The 17,419-nt window shown below is 40.5% G+C and overlaps 1 protein-coding gene across 1 annotated transcript in view; it reads left to right on the forward strand.

The window, feature by feature from the left end:
- Nucleotides 1-17,419, forward strand: part of MORC3 (MORC family CW-type zinc finger 3) — a 51,756-nt gene that overhangs the window by 10,977 nt on the left and 23,360 nt on the right. Inside the window, exons 2-9 of the mRNA XM_064380137.1 lie at nt 1,431-1,503; nt 3,740-3,872; nt 4,567-4,780; nt 5,593-5,741; nt 7,821-7,968; nt 11,178-11,306; nt 11,513-11,632; nt 15,498-15,595. Coding sequence (XP_064236207.1) covers nt 1,431-1,503; nt 3,740-3,872; nt 4,567-4,780; nt 5,593-5,741; nt 7,821-7,968; nt 11,178-11,306; nt 11,513-11,632; nt 15,498-15,595 — 1,064 coding nt within the window. The remainder of the gene's footprint in view (nt 1-1,430; nt 1,504-3,739; nt 3,873-4,566; nt 4,781-5,592; nt 5,742-7,820; nt 7,969-11,177; nt 11,307-11,512; nt 11,633-15,497; nt 15,596-17,419) is intronic.

The raw sequence follows: 17,419 nt of genomic DNA on the forward strand, positions 1-17,419 counted from the left end.
TTCCCACCACTTTGGGAGGCCGATGTGGGAGGATCATTTGAGGCCAGGAATTTGAGACCAGCCTGGGCAACACAGTGAGACTCCTGTCTCTACAGAAAAATATAAAAATTAGCCAGGCATAGTGGTGTATGCCTGTGGTCCCAGCTACTATGGAGGCTGAGGCAGGAGAATCACTTGAACTCAGGAGTTCAAGGCTGCAGTGAGCTATGATCACATTACTGCACTGCAGCCTGGGCAGCAGAGAGAGACTCTTATTTCTAAAAAAAATAAGAGCTTGAGTGCGGTGGCTCACACCTGTAATCCTAGCACTTTGGGAGGCTGAGGACGGTGGATCACTTGAGGCCAGGAGTTCGAGACCAGCCTGGCCAACATGGCGAAACCTCATCTCTACTAAAAATACAAAAAATTAGCCATGCGTGGTGGTGCACATCTGTAATCCCAGTTACTCTGGAGTCTGAGGCAGGAGAATCACTCGAACCCAGGAGGTAGAGGTTGCAGTGAGCCGAGATTGCGCCGCTGCACGAAAGCCTGGGAAACAGAGTCCGATTCTGTGTCAATAAAAAAAAAAAAAATAGGACAGGCTTCAGAACCAGAAAAGGTTCTAAGCACTCTGGCCTGTGATCAGCCAATATTTATGGACAAAACAAAAGTGAGGTACAGGAATAATTTAATTGGTTGCAGCTTGTCATTTTGCCTTATTTGAATCAGCTGGTGACCTGTGATTGAAGATGGGCTTCTGTAATTGACTGAGACTCAGCTGTTTGTTACTGGAATACAAATACTCCTGAGTTAGGCATTTAGTTAGTTTTCATGCTGTTAGGTTGTAGTTCCTTATGTTCTGACTGGAGTTTGGAGGCATCCTCAGGCCAAGTTTAGTTTAACAATTGGAATTCTTATTTGAGTTCTTTGAAGCTTGTAGATGTAAACTACTCCACTGCTACAAGTTCAGCTGTAGTGAACTTGGAATAAATAATCAAGTCACAGTGCCAGAAAAGCGTGTTGATCAAGCAAGCTAAGTTTATTGGGCCTGATACACCTAGGAGAAAATGCCTCCTTGGCAAAGTCTTAGTTGTGTCTCAAAAGTAGAGAAATTAGGAAATGGTGTTTATAGGATTTTAGGGCCTTGACTGGATCATTTTAAGGTAGGTCTTGGCAAGGCAGGTTCCTGTTTGGGATTGGACAGTTATGACATTGTAGACATAAGGAGGGAAAGGGTTTTGAACCAAGTCTTGGTGAGTAAGCTGTTTAGTTGGTTCCCAATGTTATCTTCCAGGAATCTTATATTCTAGATTGTATCTTACAGATGTATCCTGGAGAAGCAGCGAAGTCACTTTGGTCTCAATGTTGTTGAACACAGGGACAAAAATACTGGTTTTTATTTTCAAAAGTAAGTCCTGAATTAATTTACATGAAGCATTTGTTTGTTTCAGCTTTGCCCGAAGTTTTTACATACAAATTCTACTAGTCACACCTGGCCATTCAGTGCAGTTGCTGAATTAATAGGTATGTAGTTTGACATTTCATGTACCATTTGTTGCTTGAAATTGTAGTTTTAAAAACCGTTTATTGAAAACTTGTGTAAGTGTCTTTTTGTAAAAAGTGTCTTGGCCAGGCACTTAAGGCTAGAAGTTCACAGACCAGTCTGGGTGACATAGTGAGATCCAGTCACTACAAAAATAAAAAAAAATAGTTGGGTAATGGTGGTGCATGCCTGTGGTCCCAGGTACTCAGGAGGCTGAGGTGGGAGGATCATTTGAGCCTGGGAAGTCAAGGCTGCAGTGAGCTATGATTGTGCCATTGCATTCCCGGCCAGCTTGTGCAGGCGACAGAGCAAGAAAAAAACAAATACCTCGAATGACAACATTAGTGGTAAAGATTACACAGCATAACAGCTATTCATATGGATGTCAAATTAATCACTGTTCAGCCTTCTCTTTAATACTATTCAAGTATTTTATAGTGTTTAGGATTTACTTGGCTAAGTTCCTAAATCATTTATATTCTGATTATAAAAGTAAACAGATTTATGGGGAGTTTATTTTTAGACGAGGTCTCACGATGCTGTCCAGGCTGGTCTCAGACTCCTGGGCTCAGGAGATCCTCCCACCTCAGCCTCAGGAGTATCTGGGATTACAAGTGTGCATCACAGTGACTGGGGTAATTATGTTTCTTAGTAGCACAAAAGTATGTTATACATACAGCATGGATTCATTTTTCTGGTATCAGTAGGAGGATTAGTATTGTGTTAGATTTGTGATAAATTCTTGTTTCCTCTAATAAATGGGAAGTTTAACGTTGAGGATTGTATTTTAACAGCATTTCAGTGAACATGAGACAGAGGCAGGGTTGCAGTCAGATTTGCATTTATGGGCCATGATTTTTCTTCTTGGGAAAAATTCATGCGTTGTTCACACCTATAATCCCAACACTTTGGGAGACTGAAGCAGGAGGGTCACTTGAGTCTAGGAGTTTGTGACCACCCTGAGAAATATAGTGGGACCCCATCTCTACAAAAAATACAAAAATTAGCCAGGGTGGTGGTGCACGCCTGTAGTCCCAGTTACTCGGGAGTCTGAGGTGGGAGGATCACTTGAACCAAGGAACTCAAGGCTGCAGCAGAGTGAGTCTTACTCCAGCCTGGGGAACAGTGAGACCCTGTCTCCAAAAAAAGGGAAGAGAAAAAGAAAAGAAAAATTTATGCACATAAACATAAGCCTAGTTGAAAAATTTAGGCCTCTGTTTAAGAAAACATAATAGCCGGGCACGGTGGCTCACGCCTGTAATCCCAGCACTTTGGGAGGCTGAGGTGGGTGGATCACGAGGTCAAGAGATCAAGACCATCCTGGTCAACACAATTAAACCCCGTCTCTACTAAAAAATACAAAAAATTGGTTGGGCATGGTGGCACGTGCCTGTAATCCCAGCTACTCAGAAAGCTGAGGCAGGAGAATTGCCTGAACCCAGGAGGCGGAGGTTGCGGTAAGCCGAGATCGCACCGTTGCACTCCAGCCTGGGTAACAAGAGCGAAACTCCATCTCAAAAAAAAAAAAAAGAAACAGATAATAAAGGGATATGGTATTCTTAGTTATATTTTAGAATCTATCAATGAAGGGGTTCTATCTTAGATGGAAGAAAAAGAAAGAAGGAAATTTTTTTTTTTTTTTTTTTTGAGACAGAGTCTCACTGTGTCAACCAGGCTGGAGTACAGTGGTGCAGTCTCGGCTCACTGCAAACACTGCCTCCCGGGCTCGAGGGATTCTCCCGAGTAGCTGGGACTTGAGGTGTGTGCCATGATGCCCAGCTAATTTCTGTATTTTTAGTAGTGACGGAGTTTTACCATGTTGGCCAGGCTGGTCTTGAACTCTTGACCTCAGGTGATCTGCCCACCTCAGCCTCCCAAAGTGCTGGGATTACAGGTGTGAGTCACCACGCTCAGACTTCGTCTCTCTCTTAATCATCTCTGCTGTGTAGTGATTTTTTTTCGTTTGTACTTCTTTGGTTTGCTGGATATCAGTCTTGCCATCTGTTTAACATGAAGGTGTTAATTCTGTAATAGTCAATTAATATCTACTAGGATACAGTTTATTTTCATGTTTTTAAATCTTAAGAGTTCCTAAAAATTGCAGCTTTTAAAGTTGTCTTAAATACGGTCTTCTATTGCTTCTTAGAGGATTGTTCTGAACTAATTACTCTTTTTCAAAGTGCAAAGTCTGATTTTTTTCAAACTTGTGTTTCCCAGATAATGCTTACGATCCTGATGTGAATGCTAAACAAATATGGATTGACAAAACAGTGATAAATGACCATATATGCTTGACATTCACGGACAATGGGAATGGTATGACTTCTGATAAATTGCATAAAATGCTAAGGTAGGTAAAATGTGCCACACTTCTTAAAATTGTTGCTTTTACTTAAAGGGTTTCCTGTGCCATACTTATTATTCTTGGTTTTTGTTTTTTGAAGTGAAATGCTGTACGCGCAGTGTGAGCTGTTCTCTAAGAGTCTTCCCATGATTCTATTCTACTGGTAGATGATGAGTCAGTCCTCACTATCCTCATCACCTACCCCACCCTATCCAACTCCCCAAAAGTCCACCATTTCTTTAGAGTTGTAGTATATTGATATCAATTACTGATACTTTTACATTAGGTTTAACCAGTATTTCTAATAAAACTTACCACTTTGTTGGGAGTAACTTTTAGAGGAAGAGATTCATGGGGTGAAATCTCACAGTCCCGGGAGCATGGCTTTTACTCAGCTATTTAGTCAGGGTGTGCCAGTGATGAGTTTCCCTGTTAGTACTTGTAGTCCTTTCTCTCCCCTGTGACATAGATTTGGTTTCCTTCATTGCAGAGCTGGGAGAACACGTCAAAATAGATTAAAAGTAATCTGCCTAATACATAAAAAATAAAACAACAGAAAAGTAATCTGCCCAAGATTATACAGCTAGTAAGGATGAGACCAGCATTTGAACCCAGGCTTTTTACTTGGTATTACACTTACTGAATTAAGAAAAAATATATATATAGGTATTATTTTAAAAAATCTTTCTTTTCTTCTTAGCTTTGGTTTCAGTGACAAAGTCACCATGAATGGTCATGTCCCAGTTGGATTATATGGGAATGGCTTCAAGTCGGGTTCTATGCGTCTGGGTAAAGATGCAATTGTTTTTACCAAAAATGGAGAAAGCATGAGCGTGGGCTTTTTGTCTCAGACCTACTTGGAAGTCATAAAAGCAGAGCATGTTGTTGTTCCAATAGTGGCATTCAACAAACACCATATCCTTTTGGTTGTGAAATAGAAGCTGTGGAGAAACTGAAGAAATAATTCTGAAACATTCTATGTTTTTGCCTTCCTCCAAATTATTCTCCTGGAGTAACAGCTATTCCATTTCTTACCTCTGTCTACTGTGTTTACCCTACACCTGAGGCTAAGGGTTTGTCCCTTTCTTTTCTCTGTTGGACTCCTACTATGGAAATCCTCAACATTTTATGTTAAACTTCCCATAGCTCTTCTGTTTAGTTCAGGCTTATTGTGGACTATTAAGACTTTGTAGTCTGGCTTGAAAATTTGACTAGTGACCACGAAAAGCAAGATAACTTTAGGAAAATGCTTTCTGTATGAACACATTGAAATATTGGAAAGTATTAAATTAAGAATAATTTGCTTATTTTTTATTCTTCTTGGTGTTTGTTTGAAATCAAACTGCCATATTAAAACTTAGAAAATAGACTGAGCTCGGTTGCTGTTGCCTGAAATTCTACTACTTTGGGAGGCCAAAGCAGGAGGATTGCTTGAGCCCAGAATTTTGAGACCAGCCCAAGCAACATAGGGAGACCCGGTCTCTACAAAAAATTGAAAACTTAGCGGTCATGGGGGTGGGTGTCTGTGGTCCCAGTTAGGCTGCAGTTAGCCCTGATCATGTTACTGCACTCTAGCCTGAGCAATAGTGAGACCCTATGTCAAAAAAAAAACACCTTAGAAAATTATTTATAAATAGTTTTTCTGTTATTTAAGTTTACAGAGTTGGTTTTCATATTGTAATTATGAAAAATATGTTGGCAGTCTGAGTCTTTAACTTAGGATATACGACAGATGATTAATTTGGCAGAATCAAAAGCCAGCCTTGCTGCAATTCTGGAACATTCTCTATTTTCTACGGAACAGAAGTTAATGGCAGAACTTGATGCTATTATTGGCAAGAAGGGGACGAGGATCATCATTTGGAATCTTAGAAGGTAAATGTGGACAGCTAGATGTCGACCATTTGGGAAGTAAAGTGCATGTGCGGGGTGCTTTCATGACATTCATCTCTGTTACACACTGTAGAAATACATGGAAAGGTACTCATTTTTTGGTGTAGTTATTGATTTGTCTTTGTCCAGGATATGTTACAGAGGCCATTTTGGCTTCAATTTGAGATACTTTCTTTTTTTTTTTTTTTTTTTTGAGACGGAGTTTCGCTCTTGTTACCCAGGCTGGAGTGCAATGGCGCGATCTCAGTTCACTGCAACCTCCGCCTCCTGGGTTCAGGCAATTCTCCTGCCTCAGCCTCCTGAGTAACTGCGATTACAGGCACGTGCCACCATGCCCAGCTAATTTTTTGTATTAGTAGAGACGGGGTTTCACCATGTTGACCAGGATGGTCTTGATCTCTTGACCTCGTGATCCACCCGCCTCGGCCTCCCAAAGTGCTGGGATTACAGGCTTAAGCCACCGCGCCCGGCCTAATTTGAGATATTTTCATATTGCTAAAAAAAATTTCTATTCCTGCCATTCATTCTCCATTAATATTCTCTCTTATTCCATCCCCTCTTGTCAAAAAAATGAAAAAATGCAGTGAGAAGACAAATTTAGGAGGATAAGTCCTTCTCCATTGTGTCCATTATTTAAAGCTAAAAGTGATGTAGAAGCTGATGAGAAAAGTAATATAGGTGAGATTTTTGTGTTGTTAAAATCCTTTATCTTTGTGAGGATAAAATCCTTTGCAAATAAATTTAAAAATTTAGGATTAATGTCTAATATTGAAAGATCTAAGACATACTGCATTACAGGTAAAGCACAGGTAGTGATAAGCCTGAAGAACTAAAAAAGCTTGTGCTATTCAGATACCTGAATTCATTTTATTACTTTCACTTCCCTACCCCTCCTCCTGGAGGATTTTTTTCTATTAAACTTTTTGAGATAATTATAGATTTATGTGTAGTTGTAAGAAATAATATAGAGGTTTCATGTATACTTTATCCATTTTCCCCCAGTGGTAACATCTAACAAAACTATAGTACAGTAGTACTATTGATATTGACAGGATTTTGACATTGATGCAGTCAAGATGCAGGATACTTTAGTCATCACAGGAATCCCTCATTTTGCCCTTTTATAGCCATACCCACTTCCCTCATAACCTCCACTCCCTTCTTAATCCTTGGCAACCTTTCATCTGTTCTCCATTTCTATAATTTTGCCATCTTAAGAATGTTACATTAGCAACATTGAAATTTGAGATTGGCTTTTTTCACTTAGCGTAATTCTTTGGGGTTTTCCAGGTTCTTGTATGTATAGTTTGTACCTTTTTCTCTTTTTTTTTTTTTTTGAGACGGATTTTATTCTTTCCCCCAGGCTGTAGTAAAGTGGCTTGATCTCAGCTCACTGCAACTTCCGCCTGCCAGGTTCAAACAATTCTGCTGCCTCAGCCTCCTGAGTAGCTGGGACTACAGGGGCGTGCCACCACGCCTGGCTAATTTTTGTATTTTTAGTAGAGACGGGGTTTTGCCATATTGACCAGACAGGTCTCGAACTCCTGACCTCAGGTGATCACCTGCCTCAGCCTCTCAAAGTGCTAGGATTACAAGTGTGAGCCACCGCACCCAGCTAGTTTGAACATTTTTCTTGCTGAGTAGTATCTCGTATGTATGGAACACAGTGTGTTTACTTGTTCAAGACACACAGGTTTATAGTTTTGGGATATTACAAATAAAGCTATAAACATTTGTATACACGGTTTTGTTTGAATATAGTCTTCTTTTTCTGAAATAAATATCCAGAACTATAATCGCTATATCATATAGTACTTGCATTTTATTTTCTAAGAAATGCCAGACGGTTTTCCTACCAGCAAGGTATGAGTCATACAGTTCTCTACATCTTCCAGGCTCCATTTTCTTTCTTTTTCTCTTGCCTTTGCACCCCAAACCCCCACTGACATGCACCACATGTAGGTTTATTTATTTGCTTACCTTTTTAATGAGTTACAGTGTTTGCTTGCTTATCTTGCTGTGAGGTTCAATTTTGGTTCTTTCTAAAAATTATTTCTGCAGCTACAAAAATGCAACGGAGTTCGATTTTGAAAAGGATAAATATGATATCAGAATTCCTGAGGATTTAGATGAGACAACAGGGAAGAAAGGGTACAAGAAGCAGGAAAGGATGGACCAGATTGCCCCTGAGAGTGACTATTCCCTGAGGGTATGTATTCTGCTCTTTGTGGAAATGAGAAAATCATTGAGTCATGGTAGTATTAGGAGAGAGCTCATGTTACCTATTTGTGATATAAAGGCTGCCAGTGCTCTCTGAATGAAAGTATCTCAGACACGAACCAGCTTAGTTAAACTTTTCATTAGCACATTGGTTGATTTATTTGCTTAGAAATCCTTTTTAAGGGGCCGGGCGCTGTGGCTCACGCCTATAATCCCAGCACTTTGGGAGGCCGAGACGGGTGGATCATGAGGTCAAGAGATCGAGACCATCCTGGTCAACATGGTGAAACCCCGTCTCTACTAAAAATACAAAGATTAGCTGGGCATGGTGGCGCACGCCTGTAGTGCCAGCTACTCGGGAGGCTGAGGCAGGAGAATTGCTTGAACCCAGGAGACGGAGGTTGCGGTGAGTGCACTCCAGCCTGGGTAACGAGAGTGAAACTCCATCTCAAAAAAAAAAAATCCTTTTTAAATTATGAAGTCGTCAGGTCTAACAATGCTTGTAGTTTTTACTATATGCTGACATCATCATATTAGAATCAGTATATTATTATATTAATCAGTATATAGTGGTCAGACTCATTCAACCAAAAAACACCAAATTCAAAGTCTTATTAAAATTTTAATGTATTCTAGAATACATACGTTAATTGTCCTCCTAAAGCAATAAATTATAGACTACAGATAGATAATGTACATTAATATGCTTTTTTGATAAATGCCTCTAGGATTTTCCCTTTAGAAATGAGGTTTTTGTTTTTTGTTTTTCTTTTTGCAGATTACATTTTTGGGTCTCACTCTCTCACCCAGGCTGGAGTGCAGTGGTGTGATCTTGGCTTACTGTAGCCTCTGCCTCCTGGCCCCAAGCAGTCCTCCCACCTCAGCCTCCTGAGTAGCTGGGACTACAGGCATGTGCCACCACACCCGGCTAATTTTTTGTATTTTTGGTAGAGATGGGGTTTTGCCATGTTGTACAGGTTGGTCTTGACTCCTGGTCTCAAGCGATCCACCTGCCTTGGCCTCCCAAAGTGCTGGGATTACAAGTGTGAGCCACCACACCTGGCCAAAATGAGTATCTGTTTAAGGTTGAAGAAATTGGCCAGGTGTGGTGGCCCATGCCTGTAATCCCAGCACTTTGGGAGGCAGAGATGGGTGGATCGCCCAAGGCCAGGAGTTTGAGACCAGCCTGGCCAACATGGTGAAACCCTTTTTCTAAAAATACAAAAATTAGCTGGGCATGGTGGCGGGCACCTATAATCCCAGCTACTTGGGAGGCTGAAGCAGGAGAATCACTTGAACCCAGGGGGCAGAAGTTGCGGTGAGCTGAGACTGTGCCATTGCACGCTAACCTGGGCAACAAGAGCGAAACTCCATCTCAGAAAGAAAAAGTGAAGATTGAAGAAATTAATGTCTCGATATAACAACGTCAATAAATTAAAATCAAGTTTTTCTTTCTTTCTTTCTTTTTTTTTTTTTTTGGAGGCATTGTTTCTCTCTTGTCGCCCGGACTGGAGTGCAGTGGCACGATCTTGGCTCACCACAACCTCTCAGGTGCAAGTGATTCTCCTGCCTCAGCCTCCCATGTAGCTGGGATTACAGGCATGCGCCACCATGCCTGGCTAATTTTGTATTTTTAGTAGAGATGGGGTTTCTCCATGTTGGTCAGGCTTGTCTCAAACTCCTGACCTTAGGTGATCCACCCGCTTCACCCTTCGAAAGTGCTGGTATTACAGGTGTGAGTCACCGTGCCTGGCCAATATCAAGTTTTTTAGTCACTTTGATAAGACATATGATACTAACTTTTTGCTCTATTTCTTTTTTTTCTTTTTCTTTTGAGACGGAGTCTCGCTCTGTTGCCCAGGCTGGAGTGCAGTGGCGCGATATTGGGTCACCACAACCTTCGCCTCCCGGGTTCAAGTGATTCTTCTGCCTCATCCTCCCAAGTAGCTGGAACTACAGACGAGCACCAGCATGCCTGGCTAATTTTTGTATTTTTAGTAGAGACAGGGTTTCACAGTGTTGGCCAGGCTGATCTCAAACTCCCGACCTTGTGATCCACCTGCCTTGGCCTCCCAAAGTACTGGGATTACAGGCGTGAGCCACTATCCCTGACCACTTTTTGCCTTATTTCTTGTGTTAAAATTATTCTCTAACCCCAAGCTGTGGATGTATTAGACATTTACAGATTAAACATGTAATTTTTGCTAAGTTCTTAGCAATTATAGTGCCAGATATTTACTATTCCTTGATGTTTCCTAAAGTGTTTGTAGAGTATGTCCTAGCTATTATTTCATACTTGAGTATGACATACTCTGAAACAGGTTCAGAGGCAGCCAGAGAAGATGGTATGGGTTTAGTACTCTACAAAATATGTTTTTTAAATGACACAAAGCACCACTTCTTTTGAAATCAAGAGTCGGGAAAAGTAAGAGAAATGTTCAAGTTTTAGTTTTGTGTTGAAACTTTTTTTTTTTTTTTGAGATGGGGGTCTCCCTCTGTTGCCCATGCTGGAGTGCAGTGGCACGATCTTGGCTCACTGCAGCTTCCACCTCCATACTTGACAGAAAAATCAGAAAATGCACCTTTTTTTACATATATACATTTTTTAAAATTAAAATGTGATCATACCATGTATGCTGTTTTGTAATTTTTTACACTCTAATATTAAGTGTTTCAGCATCTATATCAGTTGATTGTATTCTGCAAGTCATTTTTACTGGCTGCAGTATATTGAGCTTAATTTTAATGAAAAATAATCAAATCAGAATAACATATAGCTTTATAGTCTGTTTTATCGAAGAGTTAATTTGTCTTTTATCAAGTTAGGAGAGTGTTTATATAAATCTGTGTCTAAGTAATGGTGAGCAAACCTGTAGATACTAACTTTTTTTTTTTTGGAGACGGAGTCTCAGGCTGGAGTGCAGTGGTACAATCATGGCTCACTGCAACCTTTGCCACCTGGGTTCAAGCAATTCTCCTGCCTCAGCCTCCCGAGTAGCTGGGACTACAGGTGTGCACTATCACATCCGGCTAATTTTTGTATTTTTAGTAAAGACAAAGTTTCACCATATTGGCCAGGCTGCTCTGGAACTCCAGACCTTTTGTGATCTGCCCGCCTTGGCCTCCCAAAGTACTGGGATTACAGGCGTGAGCCACCATGCCCGGTAGATACTAACTTCTTGTTATGTTACTTTGCAGGCTTATTGCAGTATATTGTATCTAAAGCCGAGAATGCAGATCATCCTACGTGGACAGAAAGTGAAGACACAGCTGGTTTCAAAGAGTCTTGCCTACATTGAACGTGATGTTTATCGACCGAAATTTTTAGTATCCTTTTTCTTTTTATGATTCCTTATAGAGCATATATTAATCATGTGTATTCTCCTTTGCCCCTTTCCCCTTCTATGTGGATAGGGATTCTAGTCTTCTCTAGCTTTGCCCTCCTTTGTGTACTTTTAGACCTACTAAATGTGAAATAGGATGATTTGAACTAAGCGAAGTGTTATGTTCAAAATTTACCTTAATATTTTAAGTCTAAAACAGTGAGAATTACCTTTGGATTCAACTGCAGAAATAAAGATCATTATGGGATAATGATGTATCACAGAAATAGACTCATCAAAGCTTATGAAAAAGTTGGATGTCAGTTAAGGGTAAGCTTTATTTTTTATTTGAAAAGAAAATGTCTATTTTCCACAAAAATTAGGGTAATATATGCTATTGAGTTAAATGTTAAATAATTTTATTGTACCTTTTGCCTATGACTTTTCAATGTCAATTTTTAAAAAATAACATTAGTATGGTATTTAAATTATATTTTCTTTTCCTTTTTTTTTTTTTTTTGAGACAGAACCTCACTCTTTCCCAGGCTGGAGTGCAGTGGCACAATATCAGCTCAATTCACTGCAACCTCTGTCTCCTGGGTTCAAGTGCTTCTCCTGCCTCAGCCTTCCAAGTAGCTGGGACTACAGGCGCACTCCACCATGCCTGGCTAATTGTTTTGTATTTTTAGTAGAGATGAAGTTTCACTATATTGGCTAGGCTGGTCTCAAACTCATGACCTCAGGTGATCCACCTGCCTTGGCCTCCCAAAGTGTTGGATTACAGGTGTGAACCACCACGTCCAGCTTTATTTAGTTTTACTTTTTGAGATGGCTGTGTGCCTGGCTGAAGTGCTGTGGTGCAATTTTGGCTCACTGCAACCCCTGTCTCCCAGGTTCAAGTGATCTCACACCTTAGCCTCCTGCGTAGCTGGGACTACAGATGTGCACCAGCACACTGACTATTATATTAGTTTCTTTCTTTTCTTTTTTTTCTGGTGATGGAGCCTCACTCTGTTGCCCAGGCTGGAGTGGAGTGCAGTGGTGTGATCTCAGCTCACTGCAACCTTCGCCTCCCTGGTTCTAGCGATTCTTGTGCCACAACCTTCCAAGTAACTGGGACTACTGGTGTGTGCCACCGCGCCCGACCAATTTTTGTATTTTTAGTAGAGATGGGGTTTCACCATGTTGACCAGGCTGGTCTGAAACTCCTGACCTGAAGTCATCTGCCTGCCTCAGCCTCTTAATGTGCTTGGATTACAGGTGTGAGCCGGTGTGCCTGGCCCATTAGTTTCTTATTTGATCCTGAACAGTCCTGTGAGGTGGGGACAGAATATTTCTTTTTATCCCTATTTTATGCATAAGGAAGTTGGGGACCAGACACAGTGGCTTGTTCCTATAATCCCAGCACTTTGTGTGGCTGAGGTGGGAGGATCACTTGAGCCCAGGACTTCAAGACCATCTTGGGCAACATATCAAGTCTCTGTCTCAGCTGGGTATGGTGGCTCACACCTGTAATCCCAGCACGTTGAGAGGTCAGGGCAGGTGGACTGCTTGAGCCTGGGAGTTCAAGACCAGCCTGGACATTGGGACAAAACCCTGTCTGTACAAAAAAACTCTAAAAATTAGTTGGGCCTGGTGATGCATGCCTGTGGTCCCAGCTACACAGGAGGCTGAGGTGGGAGGATTGCTGGAGCCCAAGAAGTTGAAGCTATAGTAAGCCAAGATTGTGGCACTGCTTTTCAGTCGAGGCAACAGAGTAAGACACTATCTCCAAAAAAAAACAACACCACTGTCTCTACAAAACGACAAAAACAATTAGCCAGTTGTGGTTATACATCCCTGTAGTCCCAGTTATTTAGGAGGTTGAGGTGGGAGAGTGCTTGAGCCCTGGAGTTTGAAGCTACAGTGAGCTATGATTTTGTCCTTGCGCTCCAGCCTGGGCAGCAGAGTGAGACCCTGTCTCTTAAAAATAAGGAAATTGGGACTAATAATGAATAGATGAAGCAACTTACCTAAGACGTAACAGTGTGGATCTCAGACATAAACACATTTGAGTGCATTTGGATATGGATCCATTGCATATTTCTAAGATTTTGGTGGTAATTCTTTATCTTACTTTATTCTAAGTTTTTTGTAGAATGATATTAGCTCTACACCATATAACACTGTGGATTCACCTTGAATATTAACAGGGGTTCTGACTCTGCTTTACCTACTTTACATGGCATAAGCCCAAATACAGCATATTTGCAGAAGTAAATGAACTTTATATCTACCATGGAATGTAGATTTTTTTTTCTTTTACCAGTTATGAATCTGACTTAAACAAGATACATACATGGCCCATTTTCCCAACCTAGTTAAATTGGCATTGTGTATATTTCCTAGTTAAGCTCAACCTTGTAAAAATAGGCTGTTACAGCTAAATTATAATATTTGTCTTTAGTAGATGATGGACTGGGCCTAGTATTTGCATTCTGTGAATTTAGTAAAATGCCCATTGTGATTTGCTGTGCTGGGTGCTCAGCATAAAATGTTAATAAAATACAGAGCATGTCCTCAAAGCTCAGTTTTGTGAGGGGACTGTGGAACATCCTTGGAAGCATCAGCAAAGGCTTCTTTTTCTGAGTGTTGATTGAGTTGAGTCTCAGTTGACTTCATTGTACTGCAAAGTCTGTAAGGGCTTTCCAGGGAGGGACAACATGTGCAAAGGCAGAGAAAGAGGCTTCTGAGAGTATGACATCATAAAGGGAGTAATTTGCTATGGCTGGACCATATTTTAAGTGGAGAACAGAGGAATGAGAGAGGCACACTGATAAGGCTAGAAGGAAGATGGATAAGAACCACAAGTTAAAGGATCTTGTTATTACCATAGTCTGAAATGGTGAACCTGATGGTTTTTGATAGAGCAGATTTAGGATTAAATTCTGTATGGTTTGGTCTATAGTTGTGTTTGTAAAAATTTTCATTTTATGAGTTACACATTATTTTACTTTTTTCTTCATAGGCTAAGAAATAGAGCTACAATCATGAATATACTTGTCAATCTCATGTAGATAATCAGAAGATGAATCCTATTTTTGGAGTTCAACATTTTAGCTAGTAGATTTAAAAAACCAACCTAGGTTTTTATTTCCTCATCATTAGTAACTGGATGTGTAATTTTGGGTAAACGACTTTAACTTTTATCTCGCAAACTTATGGAATATTGCCTTTCAGAGTCTTTGCTAGTCACTAGAATATCAGAATGAATTATTTGTGATTTCTGTTCTCTAAGAAATTGTATCCTAGACCAGGTGCAGTGGCTCACGCCTGTAATCCCAACACTTTGGGAGGCCAAAGCAAGTGGATCATGAGATCAGGAGATCGAGACCATCCTGACCAGCGTGGTGAAACCCCGTCTCTATTAAAATGCAAAAAATTAGCTGGGCATGGTGGTGTGCGCTTGTAGTCCCACCTACTCAGGAGGCTGAGGCAGGGGAATTGCTTGAACCCAGGAGGTGGAGGTTGCAGTGAGCCGAGATCACACCACTGCACTCCATCCTGGTGACAGAGTAAGAAAAACTCATCTCAAAAAAAAAAAAAAAAAGAATTTTATCCAAGTAGAGGTAGTCCTTTTTCTCTTGTATAAAATTGGGAATGATAATACTTTTCTAAATGGATACTTGTCAACATTCAAAGGGCTTTTGAGGTAGGCTCTAATGTATTTAGAAACTAACTCCCAGGAAAATAAATCACCTGCCATTTTTTTTTTCAGCCTAAATTTGATGAGAATTGTCTGGGCGCAGTGGCTCATGCCTGTAATCCCAACACTTTGGGGCTGATGCTAGTAGATTGTTTGAGGTCAGGAGTTCAAGACCAGCCTGGCCAACATGGTGAAACCCTGTCTCTACTAAAAATACAAAAATTAGCTGGACTTGGTGGTGCATGCCTGTACTTCCAGCTACTCGGGAGGCTGAGGCAACGAGTTGCTTGAACTTGGGAGGTCTCGTGGTTCTTGCAGTGAGCCAAGATCATGCCACTGCACTCCAGCCTGGGTGACCAAATGAGACTCTGTCTCTGAATAGATAGATAAATATCATGAGGATCATACAAGATAAAATATAGGAAAATATGCAATCTATAATTCTTTAAGAATAATTACTTTGAGCATCATGTCTTATGCTGAAAATGCTGATTTCATTTTATTTTTCAGGCAAACAACATGGGTGTTGGAGTGGTTGGAATTATAGAGTGTAATTTCCTTAAGCCAACTCATAATAAACAAGATTTCGACTATACTAATGAGTACAGGTATGTTACCTATTTAAATTATTGACTGAGGTTCCTAGGAAATGGATTACCAAGAAAGCAGGAACTTTCTCTATTTTCTATGAATCTCAGAAATATCTTATTAGTAAAGATAGGTTTGAATATACTACTTGTGATTGTGTAGGTTACAATTTCTAGAAGGGAAGATTGTTATATTAGCTTTCTATGTAAGTCCCTTCCTACCTATTTTCTTAAAGTTCGATAATGTAATTATAATTTCATAAGTAAAATAAAAATATCCACAAGATGGCAAAATATTTAGTTTAAGTTATGAAAGTATTTTGAAAATACACTTTAAAAAGAAGTCAATAATTTAAATAGGTAAATAGAGGGCCTGGCCACTGCTGGCCTATAGACACGGTCTCTGGTTGACAGAGTGTATGAATAGGTGGAGCTGGTCTGTAGAGGGTGCCTTATGTTGTTGGAGCTAGCAGAAGACTGCTGGTCGGCAGAGTATGGCCTAGTGGGCACAGCCAAGGCCTCTGGGAGGTCACTGGGCTGTAGCAAAGTAGTAACAAGAGTACCAGAACTTGGGCTGGATTTGGACCCAAGAGACAATAAATTGGTTATTGACTCAATCAAAAAAGTCCACTGGGTGCAGTGGCTCAAAACCCTGTCTCTACCAAAAATACAAAAAATTAGCCAGGTATGGTAGCACGTGCCTGTGGTCCCAGCTACTCAGGAGGCTGAGGTGGAGGATCGCTTGAGCCTAGGGAGATGGAGGTTGGAGTGAGCCGAGATGGCGCCACTGTACTCCAACCCGGATGACAGAGTGAGATTCCGTCTCAGGAAAAAAAAAGCCAAGTACAGTGGCTCACACCTGTAATCCCAGCACTTCAGTAGGCCAATGCAGGAGGATCACTTGAGCTGAGGAGTTTGAGACCAGCCTGGGCAACATAGTGGAGAGCTTATCTCTATAGAAAATAAAACGATGAGGTGGGAGGATCACTTGAGCTTGGGAGATTGAGGCTGCAATCAGCCACGATTGTGGCACTGCATTCCCACCTGGTTGACAGAAAAGACCCTGCCTCAAAAAAATAGGCCAGAACGTTGTTTGGACTAATAAAGTCTGTAAGCATCTGGCAAGACCAGTTAATGAAAAAGAGGAGAAAATACAAATCATCAGTATTAGAAACGAAAAAGAGGAAATTGCTGTAGAGTCTACAGACATGAAACGTTAAGCAGATAGTGTGAACAAGTTTTCTCTATTTTAGATGATGTGGACATATTCCTTTGAAATTGAATCAATTGGTGAGAAAACTTCCCACATACTAAATTCAAACATTTAAGGAAGAAGTGGCACCAGTCTTTTTATTTAAAAAATTTAATTTGAAACAACACATAATAATCCATTTTTATGGAATACATGTGATATTTTATTACAAGCATTAATATGTAACGATCAAGCCAGGGTTATTGGGATATCCATCACCTCAAGCAGTTACCATGTTTTGTGTTAGGAACATTCCAATTTTGCTCTTCTAGTTACTTTGAAATATATGAGTGTTACTGCTAACTACAGTTGTCCTATTGTGCTACCAAATACTGGATCTTAATCCTTCTAATTAACTGTGTTAAATTTATTTATTTTATTTTATTTTATTTTATTTTATTTTGAGACAGAGTCTTGCTCTGTCACCAGGCACCAGGCTGGAGTGCAGTTGTGCAATCTCAGTTCACTGCAATCTCCTCCTCCTGGGTTCAAGCAGTTCTTCTGCCTCAGCCTCCTTAGTAGCCCAGCTAATTTTTGTGTTTTTTAGTAGGATGGGGTTTCACCATGTTGGCCAGGATGGTCTCGATCTCTTG

Source organism: Aotus nancymaae, unplaced genomic scaffold (genome assembly GCF_030222135.1).
Source record: "Aotus nancymaae isolate 86718 unplaced genomic scaffold, 86718_ANA_hifiasm-v0.15.2.pri h1tg000022l_1, whole genome shotgun sequence".
Classification (NCBI taxonomy): domain Eukaryota; kingdom Metazoa; phylum Chordata; class Mammalia; order Primates; family Aotidae; genus Aotus; species Aotus nancymaae.